This window comes from Oncorhynchus gorbuscha, linkage group LG11 (genome assembly GCF_021184085.1).
Source record: "Oncorhynchus gorbuscha isolate QuinsamMale2020 ecotype Even-year linkage group LG11, OgorEven_v1.0, whole genome shotgun sequence".
Classification (NCBI taxonomy): Eukaryota; Metazoa; Chordata; class Actinopteri; order Salmoniformes; family Salmonidae; genus Oncorhynchus; species Oncorhynchus gorbuscha.
Window position 1 is genome coordinate 33,338,017 of NC_060183.1, and position 18,653 is coordinate 33,356,669.

General features: G+C 41.1%; 1 protein-coding gene across 1 annotated transcript; it reads left to right on the forward strand.

Moving 5' to 3' along the window:
• The first annotated feature begins 1,682 nt into the window (after positions 1–1,682).
• LOC124048537 (eukaryotic translation initiation factor 3 subunit L-like) lies at positions 1,683–15,958 on the forward strand. The gene is made up of 15 exons (XM_046369415.1): positions 1,683–1,800; positions 2,380–2,422; positions 2,648–2,858; positions 8,177–8,256; positions 9,103–9,164; positions 9,358–9,427; positions 9,537–9,610; positions 10,742–10,913; positions 11,143–11,297; positions 13,200–13,370; positions 14,285–14,418; positions 14,722–14,895; positions 15,082–15,271; positions 15,415–15,495; positions 15,721–15,958. The coding sequence occupies exons 1-15, from the start codon at positions 1,771–1,773 to the stop codon at positions 15,802–15,804; spliced, it is 1,731 nt and encodes a 576-aa protein (XP_046225371.1). The 5' UTR covers positions 1,683–1,770; the 3' UTR covers positions 15,805–15,958.
• Positions 15,959–18,653: the final 2,695 nt, after the last annotated feature.

The following is an 18,653-nucleotide window of genomic DNA, read 5'->3' on the forward strand; positions in this document are numbered from 1 at the left end:
GACTCCGCTGTCCTGGCGTCGTGAGGGAGTTTGTTCCACCATTGGGGAGCCAGAGCAGCGAACAGTTTTGACTGAGCTGAGCGGGAACTGTACTTCCTCAGTGGTAGGGAGGCGAGCAGGCCAGAGGTGGATGAACGCAGTGCCCTTATTTGGGTGTAGGGCCTGATCAGAGCCTGGAGGTACTGAGGTGCCGTTCCCTCACAGCTCCGTAGGCAAGCACCATGGTCTTGTAGCGGATGCGAGCTTCAACTGGAAGCCAGTGGAGAGAGAGGAGGAGCGGGGTGACGTGAGAGAACTTGGGAAGGTTGAACACTAGACGGGCTGCGGCGTTCTGGATGAGTTGTAGGGGTTTAATGGCACAGGCAGGGAGCCCAGCCAACAGCGAGTTGCAGTAATCCAGACGGGAGATGACAAGTGCCTGGATTAGGACCTGCGCCGCTTCCTGTGTGAGGCAGGGTCGTACTCTGCGGATGTTGTAGAGCATGAACCTACAGGAACGGGCCACCGCCTTGATGTTAGTTGAGAACGACAGTTTGTTGTCCAGGATCACGCCAAGGTTCTTAGCGCTCTGGGAGGAGGACACAATGGAGTTGTCAACCGTGATGGCGAGATCATGGAACGGGCAGTCCTTCCCCGGGAGGAAGAGCAGCTCCGTCTTGCCGAAGTTCAGCTTGAGGTGGTGATCCGTCATCCACACTGATATGTCTGCCAGACATGCAGAGATGCGATTCGCCACCTGGTCATCAGAAGGGGGATTTTATTTTAAACTAGTATCTAACAATAAAAAGTTACACTGTCAATGCCTATAAAAAATGCAGTGCATTCAGTATGCATATAAAAACACTGGACTATTGCATTTGAAAATATTTACATCAGACACTATTTAATATTATCAAATTATTCAGTTGTTATATTCAGTTGTTAGCGTGGAAAGTTATTACAATCATCTTACTACTTTGATAGAGGACTCTTTATATCTGTGCCATAGTGTCTGTGACATAGATAATAAACACAAGTTAAATAAATAATACAAATGAACTGTAAACATTATACACACAAAAGCTCCAAAGGAATGAGTCATTCTCTATGCATAGCATAACGGGTGCATCAAAGCTGGGAATGAGACAGAAAAACAGCTTCTATCTCAAGGCCATCAGACTGTTAAACAGCTATCACTAACACAGAGAAGCTGCTGCCTCTCATTGGTCACTTCAATAAATGGATCACTAGTCACTATAATAATGTTTACACACCTTGCATTACTCATCTCATATGTATATTTTATACCATCTATTGCATCTTGCCAATGCTGCTCTGTCATTGCTCAACCATATATTTATATTTTCTTATTCCACTCCTTTACTTAGATTTGTGGTTATTAGGCAGTTGTTGTGGAATTGTTAGATTACATGTTAAATGTTGTGGCACTGTCGGAACTAGAAGCAAAAGCATTTCGCTACACTCGCAATAACATATGCTAACCATGTGTATGTGACAAATACAATTTGATTTTAACTTATTGTCGGGCATAAAAACCCCCGTGCCAATATATCCAACAAAAAAAACTGGCTTCTCCGGCATTATCACTTAAATACGGTCAATCGATTCCACGCCAGTAGCTCATCTGATCCCAATTTCATTCCGCCACAATCCCAGCATGCTGCTGTCTACTATTTGTTCTAGTTGCAAATCCATTTCCGGTTCCTTTCTCCGCTAGCTGCGTGGTTTTGTTAAGCACACACTCTTGTACGAGATTGGAAATATCCTAACATGTCGTACCAAACCGAAGAAACCGAAGAAGTACATACCTATTTTATGTTCTACAGTTTATTTTAGGTTATAGCGCGGTAACCTAATGTTGGCTATCCTCACCGGCACATTACGAAGTAGAGGACGCCACATTAACTAGCTAACTATAGTTGCTAACATTAGCGGCATAGCTACCCATGTTAGCTAGGCGGTTGATTTGATTATATTTTTTTCACATACTCACAAACAATTGTTGCTTTTCATGTGCTTACTAGTGTTTATGAATTAGCTAGTTAGCCAGTCATCCAGTTGGCGAAAACCACCTATTTTACCTTGCCTACGCAACGCATAGCTAACGTTAACTCATGGGGGAGTAATGGCTGTCTTGCTTCTGAGTGATTAAAAAAAATATACCAGATACAAATATTTGCTGTTATCTCATTGAATAGCTTTCAGAAGAAAAATACCCGAAACGTTGGGCCGTAATTAGTTATTTAACTAGCTAAATATGTTGACATTTTAATTACCCTGGTTTCACCAACTAGGATTTGGACTTTGACTGCTTGTTAGTTAAAGAGGAAAGTCAACATATGTCATGTTTAATTGACATACTTTTCCATCTCTCCACAGTATGACCCTTATTCCTACACAAATGATGATTATCTCCATACTGGTGAGTGTAGTTTTGTCTAGATATGAGTGCATAAACTACTCATGTCAGGCATGTGTTTGGTGTGTTGTCACTACATACGTCTCGCTCCATCAGTTAATTATACCACAAAGTAGACAAAAAATAATCACATCAATGATTCTATGGTAGAAACTTATTGCACATATCCCACCATTATCATTTCAGTGCAACACTTAAGAACCTCACCATTCCTCAATCTTCTTGCAGGTGACCCTAAAGCTGACCTGGCCTACGAGCGCCAGTACGAGCAGCAGACCTACCACGTCATCCCAGAGGTGATCAAGAACTTCCTGCAGTACTTCCACAAGACCATCTCAGACCTCATCGACCAGAAGGTGTACGAGCTGCAGGCCAACCGTGTGTCGAGCGAGAGCATTGAGCAGAAGATCTACGAAATCCAAGATGTCTACGAGAACAGGTACTGATCTTTTCTGTAGTTATCGTAACATTAATACAGTGCTGTCCCTTGATACAATAAATCTGATGGGTCTAAATGTTGTATTATTTTCCAAATAGACATTCTGTTTTAATAAAATCAACTATATGCATTCTGATGCTTTTAAGGGTACTAATGTTGAAATAAGACACAAAAGACTCGAGGGAGCCAGAGATAAGGATAACCAGAAGAAAGAAACCTTACCGTAATCAAAATTCCACCCAGGTTTAAATGAATATGATACAATCCTAAAAAGTAACTTATGCTTGCCAACTATGTAAAAATAGCCTATGAAGCTAACGAATATAAACATTGCAGCCTGCAGGTAGAAAATATCCTGATTAAAAAATAAATTTCTTATAAAAAAATCACTATGGCTACAAATGGTCTGTCTGCAACAAACTTGAAACATATCAACTAACTTGAATCCGGTCGAAGCTCGCGCTAGCAAACTTGCAACATATTGTGGGCCTTAAGTTTCCCAAATGGGCACATTTCTATGCCTACATTGGCGTGCAGGCCTACTTTGCATAATCGGGTGAGCATCCTTACTCAACATTGACAGGAGAGCTCCAAACAAAAGACAATGACTAAATTAACAAGTTGTAAATGGAAGGAAATAAACCAAAACTTGTTTCACAATGGTAGCATAGGTTGTGGACTCAGCTTACAATGTGTCCACTCCGACAATGAGAACGGTAAAAGACTGGAATAATGTTGAATGCATTAACAGAAATGACCGTAATCAAACAAACATTGTAGATTTGATATTATTGGAATTAACGGTAAATGTACTAGTGATATACAGTGCATTCTGAAATTTCAGAGCCCTTAATTTATCATTCTGTTACGTAAAAATTGCCTTATTCTACACACAATACTCCATATTTACAAAGCAAAAACAGGTTTAGAAACATTAGCAAATTTAACATACCTTATTTACATAAGTATTCAGGCCCTTTGCTATGAGACTTGAAATTGAGCTCAGGTGCATCCTGCTTCTATTGATTATCCTTCAGATATTTCTACAACTTGATCTTCCATTTAAGAATGATGGAAACACAGTTGTCTTTGGAACCTTAAATGCTGCAGAGAAGTTTTGGTACCCTTCCCCAGATCTGTGCCTCGACACAATCCTGTCTTAGAGATCTACAGACAATTCCTTCGACCTCATGGCTTGGTTTTTGCTCTGACATGCACTGTCAACTGTAGGACCTTTATATAGTGAGGTGTGTGCCTTTCCAAGTCATGTCCAATCAATTGAATTTACCACTTTATTGGACTCCAATCAAGTTGTAGAAACATCTCAAAGATGATCAATGGAAACAGGATGCACCTGAGCTCAATTGAGTCATAGCAAAGGGCCTGAATAGTTATTTAAAAAGGTATTTCTGTTATTTATTTCATTACATTTCTAAAAACCTTTGTCGTTTTTTTGCTTTTGTCGTTATGTTTTTAATTTTTTACATCCATTTTAGAATAAGGCTAACAAAATGTGTAAAAAGTCAATGGGTCTGAATATTCCACGAATGCACTGGATATATGGGGGGAGGTTTTAGTGGGTGGAAGATTAGGACAATCCGAGGTTTATACAGTTGCAGCTACAGTATGCTTAACAGTATAAATATTATAGTACAGCAATATGGACACTTAATCATCATGGGGCTTTTTAATGTTAAGTTTACCAACATTGGTTGTGGTATCCTTAATGTAAGCGGGGAAATAAGCGTGTAACCAGTTAAAATTGTAATTGCTTAGCATATCATAAAAAAATAAACATTTTTACCTGGCTAAAGTTATATAATATCTGTTGTTTACAGGAAATATACATATTTTTTCTCATGGGCCAAAGAAACTCAAAAGGGGTGATTTAAAAAAATATATATTATCCAAAAAATGGATACTTTAAAATATGCTATTGGATAAAAAAACAGATCTGGCTAATTAATCTATCGGGGCAAATAATAATGATCCACACTGCTTTGAAAATGTATCTAATTCATCTATTGGGCTCACAAGCAGCAAATTAATCTGTTATTATGATGGGAGATTATAATACGGTTTTAAGTGCCGCAATGGATCGTAAAGGAAATCACACTACAAACCATCCACCTCATGCACTTAAAGGAGATTATGAATATCATAAATACTTTAGAACTAGTGGGTATATGGAGCCTGAAAAACCCTGACCTAGTAACATGTACATGGAGGAGGCTTAATCAAGCTAGCCGTCGCGATTACTTCCAGGTCTCATTCTTGCATCCCATCAAGTTAAAGTATGATGGGATTGAATATGATCGGCCCACCATCTAATTGGCCTCCATGTAACTTTTAAAGAATTTCCACTTGGACGGGGATATTTTAAAATTAATCAAAGCCTGCTGGTTGACAATTTGTTCTTAACTAAGACAAAATAATTCAGAATTCACTTTCTACACATCATGGGTACCACAGATTCTCTTATTGTATGGGATACTTTTAAATGTACATTTAGAGGCAATTCAATGCAATTCTCATTTAAAACAAAAGCCTACAAACAAGCAAGATTTCTGGCTCTCACAGACCTGTAACTTCTTCTTTAAGAGGCTCCTCTGTCCACCGCTTCGTAAGAAGCATTTCAAGGTCCTGGAGTGGCCGAGCCAGTCTCCAGATCTCAACCCCATAGGAAATCTTTGGAGGCAGTTGAAAGTCCGTGTTGCTCAGCAACAGCCCCAAAACATCACTGCTCTAGAGGAGATCTGCATGGAGGAATCGGCCAAAATACCAGCAACAGTGTGTGAAAACCTTGTGAAGACTTACAGAAAGTGTTTGACCTCTGTCATTGCCAACACAAGGTATATAACAAAGTATTGAGAAACTTTTGTTATTGACCAAATACTTATTTTCCACCATAATTTGCAAATAAATTCATTAACAAACTGACCCTAGCCCCTTGACACATAAACTACTGCAGCATAAATACTGGAGGCTGAGACAGGAGGGGTCAGGAGACACTGTGGCCCCATCCGATGAGACCCCCGGACAGGGCCAAACATGAAGGATAATAACATCACCCACTTTGCCAAAGCTCTAAATAATATTATGCTGCTGAGGTATAATAAACAGATATACCGTAATTTCCGGACTATAAGCCACTACTTTTTTCCCACGCTTTGAACCTCGCGGCTTATACAATGACGCGGCTAATTTATGGATTTTTCCCGCTTTCACAAGATTCATGCTGCCAAAAAACTGAGCACTGTCACATAATGTGACGTAAATCGAGCGCGCTCAAACTTCCCATCATTCTGATTATACGGTAGTCATTTTGTCACCCTCATCATGGCAGACACGGAGAAATGCATATGATGCAGCTTTCAAGTTGAAGGCGAACGATCTGGCTGTTGGAAACAGCAGCGTGAGGAACTGACTCAGTGCAAAAAGACAACAAAAGCTTTCAGAGGGAAGAAAAGCAGATGGCCCGAACTAGAAAATGAGCTTGAAGACTGGGTCAACACACAGAGAGCAGATGAGGTGTTTCAACTGTGCAGATCTGACTGAAAGCCAAAACAATTGCCACCACAATGAAGTTTGAGGATTTTAGAGGTGGACCATCGTGGTGTCTAAGATTTATGGTATGTAGGCCTGTCCATCAGGGTTACGGACGAGTCTGTGTCAGCAGCTCCCTCCCGACTACGGGGAAAAAGTTTCAAACTTCCGTAAATTCACTGATGCAAAGATAGCGGAGCATTCCACAATATGATGATCTTCATCAGAATGCACTCCAAGGAATCCCAGTTGCACAAATGTTTGTTTTGTTCGATACAGTCCATTTCTGTCCAAATACATCCTTTTTGTTTGCGTTTAGTTCACAAATCCAAATTCACAAGGGGCACGTACTTAGTTCAGACGACGTTTCTACGAACTGTAATGGAACTATGTCAACCGATGTATAGAATCAATCTTTAGTCTGTTTTTATCATAAATCTTTGATAATATTCCAACCGGACAATTCCTTTGTCTTTAGAAAGGAAAAGGAACGCAGCTAACTCTCACGGGCGAGCGCGAGACTGAGCTCATGGCTTTTCTTCCAGACACCTGACTCAAACAGCGCTCATTCTCTCCCCCTTCACAGTAGAACATTTACATTTAAGTCATTTAGCAGACACTCTTATCCAGAGCGACTTACAAATTGGTGCATTCACCTTATGACATCCAGTAGAACAGTCACTTTACAATAGTGCATCTAAATCTTAAAGGGGGGGGGTGAGCAGGATTACTTATCCTATCCTAGGTATTCCTTAAAGAGGTGGGGTTTCAGGTGTCTCCGGAAGGTGGTGATTGACTCCGCTGTCCTGGCGTCGTGAGGGAGTTTGTTCCACCATTGGGGGGCCAGAGCAGCGAACAGTTTTGACTGGGCTGAGCAGGAACTGTACTTCCTCAGTGGTAGGGAGGCGAGCAGGCCAGAGGTGGATGAACGCAGTGCCCTTGTTTGGGTGTAGGGCCTGATCAGAGCCTGGAGGTACTGAGGTGCCGTTCCCCTCACAGCTCCGTAGGCAAGCACCATGCTCTTGTAGCGGATGCGAGCTTCAACTGGAAGCCAGTGGAGAGAGCGGAGGAGCGGGGTGACGTGAGAGAACTTGGGAAGGTTGAACACCAGACGGGCTGCGGCGTTCTGGATGAGTTGTAGGGGTTTAATGGCACAGGCAGGGAGCCCAGCCAACAGCGAGTTGCAGTAATCCAGACGGGAGATGACAAGTGCCTGGATTAGGACCTGCGCCGCTTCCTGTGTGAGGCAGGGTCGTACTCTGCGGATGTTGTAGAGCATGAACCTACAGGAACGGGCCACCGCCTTGATGTTAGTTGAGAACGACAGGGTGTTGTCCAGGATCACGCCAAGGTTCTTAGCGCTCTGGGAGGAGGACACAATGGAGTTGTCAACCGTGATGGCGAGATCATGGAACGGGCAGTTCCATGATCTAGAAGAAGCCTGAAACAATGTCCTAAAGACTGTTGACATCTAGTGGAAGCCTTAGGAAGTGCAATCAGACCAAATTCCCCTCTGTATATTGGATAGGCAAAGACTTGGAATAACTACAAACCTCAGATTTCCAACTTCCAGGAGAGTGCATTCTGGAGAGAGATGTTTATTTTTAGCCACACTCCCCTTGTGCTGTGCCCACCCTGCGGCCATCTCGTTTGTTGTGTGTATATATGCTATTGCTCGGCCCAAAAAAGTTCTCAGTTAACTAATTGGGGTCTGTCATTTTGAAACACTTAAGTTTAAAGTTGTAATTTTACACATTTTTCCCTCTCCTTAGCTGGAACAAGCTGACTGACCGCTTCTTCAAAACATCTCCCTGGCCAGAGGCTGAGGCCATCGCTTCCCTCGTTGGAAACGGTGAGTGCGCCAGTCTACTGCTGTTTCTCCTTCCAGTTTGGGCACAAGCCCGTTCAGATGATCGTGGACACGAGTGGTGGTAGTTAGTAGTACTAACTAGAAGACATTATTATCTCTCCAGGGGTTAATTGGTTTTGCAGCAGAATCATATCCAAAAAGACATCACACAAGAAATGTGACACAAAATAACATGGACCACAAATTTATTGGACAAAGTTGCTGGAATGAACAAAATTTCAAGTTATTGTAGTGTGGCATGCAATAGTAACATGCATCTTTAAAAAAAAAATGCTATAGCAGCATGAGTGAATGTCTTTATTTGTTGTTTTGGCAACAGTGGACAGAGAAATATGGACCTGATGGTAGGAGTTTAAACTTTAAACAGGATGTCTAGTGTCCATTAGGGTGTTCTCTGCTTTCTTTAGAGCTGTTTGCTTTTAAAGTGGAGACTATGTGGTTCACAAACTAGAATGCCGCCTCTGTAGAGTATTCATGTTGTTGCTGTTTTCCATTGACAATGAAGTGGGAAGAATGCATAGGTTAATGTTTGTCATGAGTTGCCTTGGAAGCGGAAAAAGCCATTTCTGCTCAATGGGCCAGCTGCACTCAAAATGGTCTGTATTGTAAAAATGTGTTATTTGGTTTTAATTTAGGGTTATGCATTAGGGTTTAAAGTGTGGTTAGGGTTCAAATCAGATGTTATGACTTTGTGCCAGCTGTTGACCACTGCAGAGCTGCCTCCAGGCCAAGATTCATTACAATAACTGCCAACAAGTGAAGAAGGCAAAGAATGTTGTGCCAGTCTATCTTGTTGCGCTTGCTCACTTTTGCTGTTGGCCCATTCAGATGCTGTGTTCCTGATCCTGTATAAGGAGTTGTACTACAGACACATCTATGCCAAAGTCAGTGTGAGTATCTATCCTGCCACAGAACCATTGTTTAACACCTATCAGCTTTAAAATATAAATCTTACATCTCCTGTCCTGGATGGATTTAATCCAATGGATTTAATCCAATGGATTTACAGTGCACAGAACTATAATAATGTCACTACTTGGAAGACTTTACTTAAATAATGCTTTTGTGTTCTTTGACCATTAGGGAGGACCCACTCTCGACCAGAGATTTGAGTCTTACTACAATTACTGCAACCTCTTCAACTACATTCTAAGTAAGTTTGAGTACTAAATATTTGTTGTCTTAATATATTTTCATAATACACTGTGTTACATTGGACGTTTTCAATGCCTCAATAAGAAGGTATATATTGTTCTATATAGATGCAGATGGACCCGCCCCCTTGGAGCTACCCAACCAGTGGCTCTGGGACATTATTGATGAATTCATTTATCAGGTATGTTGCATGTGTATTTGTTTTTCAGCTTCAAAATGTACACTACCGTTCAAAAGTTTAGGGTCACTTAGAAATGTCCTTTTTTTGAGAAAAGGCTATTTTTTGTCCATTAAAATAACATCAAATTGATCGGAAATACAGTGTAGATTTTAATGTTGTAAATGACTACTGTAGCTGGAAATGGCAGATTTTTATGGAAAATCTACATAAGTGTACAGTGTCCCGTTATTAGTAACCACGCCTGTTCCAATGGCACATTGTGTTAGCTACTCCAAGTTTATAATTTTAAAAGGCTAATTGATCATTAGAAAACCCTTTTGCAATTGTGTTAGCACAGCTGGGAAACTGTTCTGATTATAGAAGCAATAAAACAGGCCTTCAGACTAGTTGAGTATCTGGAGCATTTGTAGGTTTGATTACAGGCTCAAAATGGCCAGAAACAAAGCACTTTCTTCGGAAACTCATCAGTCTATTCTTGTTCTGAGAAATGAAGGCTATTCCATGCGAGAAATTGCCAAGAAACTGAAGATCTCGTACAATGCTGTGTGCTACTCCCTTCACAGAACAGCGCAAACTGGCTCTAACCAGAATAGAAAGAGTGGGAGGCCCCGGTGCACAACTGAGCAAGAGGACAAGTACGTTAGAGTGTATAGTTTGAGAAATAAACGCATCGCAAGTCCTCAACTGGCAGTTTCGTAAAACAGTACCCGCACAACACATTTTGAGCCTGTTATCGAACCCACAATTGCTGATGCTCCAGATTCTCAACTAGTCTAAAGGCCAGTTTTATTGCTTATTTAATCAGCACAAGTTTCCAGCTGTGCTAACATAACTGGAAAAGGGTTTTCTAATGATCAATTAGCCTTTTAAAATTGAATTTGGATTAGCAAATTACAAATTTCTACACTGTATTTCTGATCAATTTTATGTTATTTTAATGGACCAACATTTTCGCTTTTCTTTCAAAAACAAGGACATTTCGAAGTGACCCCAAAGTTGTGAACAGTAGTGTACTTTTCTGGCAATTTTTTAAATCTATGGCATTCATTTGGTACCCCCTCTTGTAGCTGCTATGACGCATGGAATTGTGACTGCATTTGAATAACAAGTTCACTCTTCTTCCCCAACCAGTTCCAGTCGTTCAGCCAGTATCGCTGCAAGACAGCCAAGAAGTCTGAGGAGGAGATTGAGTTCCTGAGGAACAACCCCAAGATCTGGAATGTCCACAGCGTTCTAAACGTGCTCCACTCGCTGGTGGACAAGAGCAACATCAACCGCCAGCTGGAGGTCTATACCAGTGGAGGTAAAGAAGTTACAGCTGTAGATGCATTGTATATGCATTGATATATTGTTGCTTATTGTTGTAACAATATATTGTTTGTAGTGATATATTATGACATAACGATATAGAATTTGTAGCAAAATATTTTGACATTTTCTTACACCACATTCTTCTCAGTGATCAATACTGAATGGTTGATGCAGTCCATGGTTCCTGTGCGACAGCTCTGACAGGTTGTGTTTTGTCGCAGGCGATCCAGAGAGTGTGGCTGGCGAGTATGGCCGTCATTCCCTATATAAGATGCTGGGGTACTTCAGCCTGGTGGGGCTGCTGAGGCTACATTCTCTGCTCGGGGACTACTACCAGGCCATCAAAGTCCTGGAGAACATTGAGCTCAACAAGAAGGTACACTGGCCACTGTATAGTAGTACTGTCGATGTTCGTACAGTACAGCTGAAGATGCATCTCCAAATCGAAGCAAATGTATTAGTCAGGTACACATATTATACAGATGTTATAATGGGTGTAGTGAAATGCTTACGTTCCTAGCTCCAACAGTGCAGTAATATCTAACAATAGGAAAGGAATATAGGAATATTAGAACGAGCAATGTCAGGGTTCGGAATATATGTATATGATGGTGTGTGTTATGGACAGTATATGAATCGAAAAGGTGTGCACAGCAGTAATTATATAGGATGAGCCTTAACTAGAATACAGATATATACATATCTAGGGTTTCTGTTTGGAAAATGTGGCGCTGGATAACGTGTCCGGGAAGGTTTTAATTTTCCGGACCCATATGCACCCATAGGGTGTCCACCCTCGGTGCTCAAAATGACACAAATCACATTTAGAATATGGTAATGCATTTTAACAGAACAGGCAGCTCATGTAATGAAACAGCCAATAAAACATGTTCTAACATTTGTCAAAATACAATTCGCGGATGAACACCTTTTATAAAACAGCGCACATGAGAAAACGCCATTCTAAACAGTGCACCTGATAGCAGCTCCATATGTGACTGTGGTGAATATCTCTGTTAAAATCTCTGTTATCTTAGAGGGGGAATCTAAAGATGCAACAACTAGGATGGGTTGCTAATAAGACTAGGATTGTGCCTTTTCGATTCTGGACAAAGAAAGAAAGTTGATATGAAAACAAATATAACAGGACATAAATGGCATGGCTGGGGGTCCAATAGAGAAGTACATGGAAATACATTTGCCAAAATTATATAATTACTCCTGTTTAAACAGAAATGTATAAAATGATTCAAAATCATAACTGGAATGCAGAACGGTAGAAATGGTAGGATAAATTGTAATCTTTCCCTAACTTGAAACTCACATGCTGCCGATTAAGTCTATAAAATATTTGCCTCCACATTTCCGTAGTCGGATTTTGCCTATAGGCTACTTTGAAGCAAGGTAAGACATGCCTCATAATATGAAATAAGACATTCACGTTTCAAATAAAGTACGTTTTTTAAAAACTCATACAGCCTCCAGCTCACATTGTAAAGTGGTGTGAGGCACACTTCAATTACCAGTTGAGAAGTCAAAATAGGCTCTGCTCTGTATGCTGTGCGTGTCTGATAGTCATCATGCATCTTATTTATCAAAAAGCTAACAAAGATACACACGGAACAATGTAATTCCCCCCAAAAAATAAATATGCAAATTAATCTATAGACTGATAAGCATGACTGTCAAATGTGTTTTCCATCAACTGGTATTTCATCAATTAATAAAAAGCATTCTTAAACAGTTTTTTCCCCCTCCTGGTGATTTTGGCCGGCAACAGTTTAATTAATCGGCTTTTCATATAAAATATTTTTGGCCAAGTGGTTAGAGCGTTGGGCCAGTAACTGAAAGGTTTCTGGATCATATCCCCGAGCTGTAAACATTATTAAAGCGACTTGTATTCAATGACTATGTACATAGGGCAGCAGTCTCTAGCGTGCAGGGTTGAGTACCGGGTGGTAGCCGGCTACTAAGTTACTGAAGTTCAGGGCAGGGTACTGGTCTGAGGCCAGCTAGTAGTTACTATTTAACAGTCTGATGCCCTGGAGATAGAAGCTGCTTTTCAGTCTCGGGTCCCAGCTTTGATGCACCTGTACTGTCTCCGTATCTATCCCCAAATGCCCACTCTCTGATATTGACAGACCTACGAATTAAGGAGTGGGCCTTAACTGTTGAGACACCTCTATCCATATTTCTACTCCATATTTCTCTCTCCAATTGATTCCCTGTTTGCTCTAACCCACTCACTGACATATACTCTATATTTAATCTCTCTTAGAGTATGTACTCTCGTGTGCCTGAGTGCCAGATCACCACCTACTACTATGTGGGCTTTGCCTACCTGATGATGAGGAGGTACCAGGATGCCATCCGTGTCTTTGCCAACATCCTACTCTACATCCAGAGGACCAGGAACATGTTTCAGAGGTCCACCTATAAATATGAGATGGTCAGTGACAATGTTTGTGCGCATGCACCTTCAGGACTGCCGCATAGAAGAAATGGCAGCCCGCGCAGATGTTGATATTGTTAGCAAATTATTGCCATGTTATAGCCATTTCTTTGTTCAGCCATGGGCGAGTGATTGCTTCCTCAATTACTTTCTTTGAAAAGTAAGTTTGGCAAAAGAGCTTTGTTTTTGTCTTAAAGGGGTATTTTGAGACGCCCTTGAATTTGAAAATAAGCTAATAGGCAGAGGGTATAGCCTACATTCTGATTCTGTGTATGGTAATAATAATGATGTTTTTTATTTTGTAAAGTGCTTTCTTGCGTCATAAAATTCCATTTCCAGTCACGTTTTAGGCCCATGGTGTTAACACACCATTTTCTATTTCTAGACATGTGACTTGAGCTTTCAGACAACTAAACAGAAAAAGGTTTATGTCAAACCCTTCGTAATGTTTTTACATCTAATAGAATAAGCCAACATTGAACACCATATAGGCCACTATAGGCTGAAATCAATAGCTATTGCCATATGAAAATGTTATGGGATGCATTTGATCCCTTGTTTTTGTTAGTAGGCCACTGATAGGCCTAATAGGCTCAAATAGCCTCAGTAGTTTACTTGGCAAATGTCTAAAATTAACTGGAAGCGGGTACATCGTCCGTGTAAGTAAATGCACACAGGAAGTTGCACAGAATGCTCACAATGTTAAAGGTTCTGCTCACAAGACTTACAATGTTCTCAGTGATATATTTTTCTTAGGGGAATATTGGTCAGTGGGCCTAACTACATTACTGATTATGATTAACATCTCCCTCTCAGAACTGGGTGATGTTCATTAGTGCACATAATGGAACACTTTTTAAAATGAAGATGACCCTGGTAATTGGTTGAGTCACTTCTTCCTGCTCCTCCAGATCAGCAAGCAGAACGAGCAGATGCACGGGCTGTTGGCAATAGCCCTGACCATGTACCCCATGCGCATCGACGAAAGCATCCACACCCAGCTCAGGGAGAAGTATGGAGACAAGATGCTTCGCATGCAGAAGGGGTGAGTGAGAGAGTGTCTACACTTATTACCACACTGTGGGAACTCTAGGGGCTAGAGGAATGTATAGGCCCAAGACCTATGTGGAGATCTGACAGACAGGATTTGCTTGGTCTAAGCAATATAGTGAAACTTCCACCTGGATTATCAGAGGGCGAGGTGGAGCTATTACCATATTGCTTACTTGCACCTGTCAAATCCACTCAGATTGCCACAGGTGCACAGGGTGTAAGGGTCTACAGTTCGATTTTGAATTGGGCCATAGTTGGTGTTTGAAACTTGACTGACATGACTTTGTGACCTCAGAGACCTGCAGGTGTTTGAGGAGCTCTTCAGCTTTGCCTGTCCCAAGTTCCTGTCCCCGGTGGTGCCCAACTACGATAATGTGCTCCCCAACTACCACAAGGAGCCCTTCCAGCAGCAGCTCAAGGTGTTCGCAGAGGAGGTGCAGCAACAGGCCCAGCTCTCTACCATCCGCAGGTAACGAGTTATCTCTGAGAGTCTGGTGAGCTGCTACAGTCAGTCAAGTTCAGCACCTCCCTGTTTCACTTCGTTTCAAAATATTTCTCCCTACTGAACATGACCCAGCTCTCTAGCATTGCTCTCTAACATGGTTCCTTGGTTTCCCCATCTAACCTCACACTGCTCCATTTCTCTGCTGTACAGTTTCCTGAAGCTCTACACCACCATGCCTGTGGCCAAGCTGGCAGGGTTCTTGGACATGACTGAGCAGGAGTTTCGCATCCAGCTTCTGGTCTTCAAACACAAGATGAAGAACCTCGTGTGGACCAGCGGCATCTCTGCCTTGGACGGAGAATTCCAGTCCGCCTCCGAGGTCGACTTCTACATCGACAAGGTGTGTGTGTGAGATGTCGTTACACAGAGCCCACTCACCTCGTTTTAGATTCTGTATAATGTATTAACTCCGTCAATATGGAATAAACTCTTTGGACATAATGTAGTGAAGTAACTTGTATTCATTGTCTTATGTGCCTGCAGGACATGATCCACATCGCAGACACCAAGGTGGCCCGCCGCTATGGAGACTTCTTCATCAGACAGATCCACAAGTTTGAGGAGGTGAGAAATTATACATTTTCAAATTACTTTACAGCAGAATTTCCAGGTAGCAACAGTCTGTTTACCTTTATCATAGTATTTCTGTTACATTGCAGACGTTTGCTTCTGTATTTAATTATATATTTTCAGGTCACAGAATAGGAACGTTAAAGGCTCCTATCTGCTATTGAATTTGGTTTATTCCAGTAAAAATGTAAGTTTGTACTTGTGTTATTCGCCATGCAGTTGAACAGAACGCTGAAGAAGATGGCCATGAGTGGAGCCAGCACCATTGCCACAGCCGCCACCACAACCACCCGGGCCACATGAGTCTGATCTCTGATTTACAGCCGCTAAATCTGGCCTACCTGGCTCTCTTTTTCTTGGCTCTGTTGATCCTCCAACAGAACAATCGATAATGCTTTTTTTATTTAACAATAAAGGATGAAGTGGTGAGCTAAAAGCCATGTTTTGTTGGGTTGCACATGGAGTCATTGTGATAATTTATATTATAAAATGGGTGTACTGTGATTTTAGTACCCTTAAATAGTACAGTAGTTAATCAAACTAAATCAGAACCACGAGATGGCGACATTTAGCTATCAATATCTTTACTCAAGTGCCACCAGTTTTTTATAGGACCTCAGAGTTTTGTATTATATTTTATTTAAACTGCTATGAGATTAGATATGAATTTACACTGAACAAAAATATAAACACAACATGTACAATGTTGGTCCCATGTTTCATGACCTGAATTTATTTTTATTTTTTTGTGCACATTTGTTAGTGAGCAATTCTTATTTACCAAGATAATCCAGCCACCTGACAGGTGTGGCATATTAAGGAGCTGATTAAACCCCATGATCATTACGCAGGTGCACCTTGTGCTGAGGACACTAAAATGTGCTTTGTCACACAACACAATGCCACAGATGTCAAGTTGAGGTAGTGTGCATTTGGCATTTTGACTGCAGCAATATACATCAAGAGATGTTGCCAGAGAATTGAATGTTAATTTTTTTACCATAAGCCGCCTCCATTTTAGGGAATTTGACAGTACGTCCAACCAGCCTTACAACCACGCCAGCCCAGGACCTCCACATCCGGCTTCTTCACCTGCGGAATCGTCTGCGACCAGCCACCTGGACGTTTGATGAAACCGAGTAGTTATGTTCCTAATAAAGCCCTTTTTGGTGGAAAAAACGAATTCTGATTGTTTGGGCCTGGCTCCCCAGTGGGTGGTCCTCCAACAATCTCAGGCCTACCAATGGCTGTGCCTCTGCCCAGTTATGTGAAGTCCATAGATTAGGGCTTCATTAATTCATTTAAATTGACTGATTTCCTTATATGAACTAACACAGTGAAATCGTTGCAATTGTCACATGTTGCGTTTATTTTTGTTCAGTGTATATAACACATTACAACTATAAATTGTCATCCAATATCTTGAGCTGTGTATTGAGAGATTGTCAGCATTCACGATTTACAGCATTTTGTGTGCCCCCCCCCAATCTGTCAAAGGGTCAACGTCATGAAGATAGTCGTTGACAGCTCAATCAGTAGAAGTAGTTACCAGCTCAACCTCCTTAGTGTCTGCCAGTCTCTTTAATACCCAGCCATTGTGCTCCAATGGTGAGAGTTGGGCCAACGTATCGAATTCCTATCAACCCACTGACCCTGGGGCGGAGGAAGTTGCATATTTATTTTAGCACAGATCATCCAACGTTAGTCTAGTGCTTAGAGCGTTGGGCAAGTAATCGAAAGGTTTCTGGATCGAGTACCCGAGCTGCCAAGGTAAATCTGTCATTCTGCCCCTGGGCAAGGCACTTAACCCACTGTTCCCTGGTAGGCTGTCATTGTAAATAAGAATTTAACGGACTTGCCTCGTTAAATAAATAAACATTCCGAAAACGTAGCGCAGGACTGGTGACAACGATTACCATAGAAAATGTACAAAATTAGAATATAAAAATAAATAAATGCTAAAAACACGACACTTAAATTCGGAAATGGTTGCTATACAAAAGGAAACCCGACAAATGTCTCAAGTACAATATACACCTATTCCAGACATCTCTACTCTTCCCATTTTGGTAAACCAGAATTTTTTTAAAACTTTTTTTCTCCGTACCATTTTCATTAAAGTCAAGTCCCCTTCTGTTCCGACCGACATTTATTAATTGATCTATGGACACTGTCGATTGAAATGGCTTGCGTTGAGCGTTAGTCCTGGTTCCTACAGACAGTAGTATATTTTTTGAGCCTGTGTGACACATGATGTGAACCCTGAAACCACTTGAAGCTGGGATGTCCCTCCTAGCACTTCATTCGCTCTTTTCTGACTGTCCAACTCCTGACTGAACCCTACATCACAGCCACTGACAAAGCACATGTCCGCAATCCTTGCAGCGGAGCGGAGAGTGACTTCATCACTAGCACATTCAGAAATCGATTTATAGCCATTAATCTGAAATAATTAATTGATTTTGATGGGGGGAAAACATTGCTTGTCATAGTTGGACAATATTAATATGATAAGCGAGTTCAGGAAGCCAAGCTAGAGTGCTGAGACTTTCACGGCGATGGGGCAGACGTTTTGATCAAGAGACCTTTAGAAAATATGCACAACACCATAAACATGCAAAGATGTATTTTACAGTTAAGGTGAATTCTTATAGTTGGTCGTTTAATAAATTGATTGTACTATATTTGGAAAGCATGTCATTTCAACCCTTATTCATAGTTTCATAGGTACTACAGAATATTTCATTTGTATCATATTTGGCTGTGTGCTCAGCTGTGTGCTGAGGTTGTTGTCCTGTTAAAATGGCGACGGAGAAGTGTCCTCTAAAGTGACTACACCTCAGCAATTTAACTATTTTTACCAGAAAGGTGAAATTTCTATATTTTCTAGTTACTAGTTATTGTTTATGGGCCTCTCATGATATAACTTTTGGGGATCACATTTTCAATTACATTTAATCGGTTTTAGGCTTAATCTTTGAATTTAATCTTAATATTTTTATAAACAAATTAAGCAAATGCTACTCATTTTGACCATGAACTAACTCGCTCTCTTTCTGGTGGCAGTGTCAAGTTTCTTTGTGGGTCAGCATGCCATCTTATGTTGCCCACAATTGGGTTTTCTTTATTTTTTAAATATACTCCCACCCGTA

What these genes read in the sequence shown, in the direction of transcription:
- LOC124048537 (XM_046369415.1), top strand. Translation starts at nt 1,771, where the DNA reads ATGTCGTACCAAACCGAAGAAACCGAAGAA. An exon ending in ACATTGAGCTCAACAAGAAG is followed by an intron (nt 11,298 to 13,199) that starts GTACACTGGCCA and finishes AATCTCTCTTAG; the next exon opens with AGTATGTACTCTCGTGTGCC. An exon ending in TCGACTTCTACATCGACAAG is followed by an intron (nt 15,272 to 15,414) that starts GTGTGTGTGTGA and finishes ATGTGCCTGCAG; the next exon opens with GACATGATCCACATCGCAGA.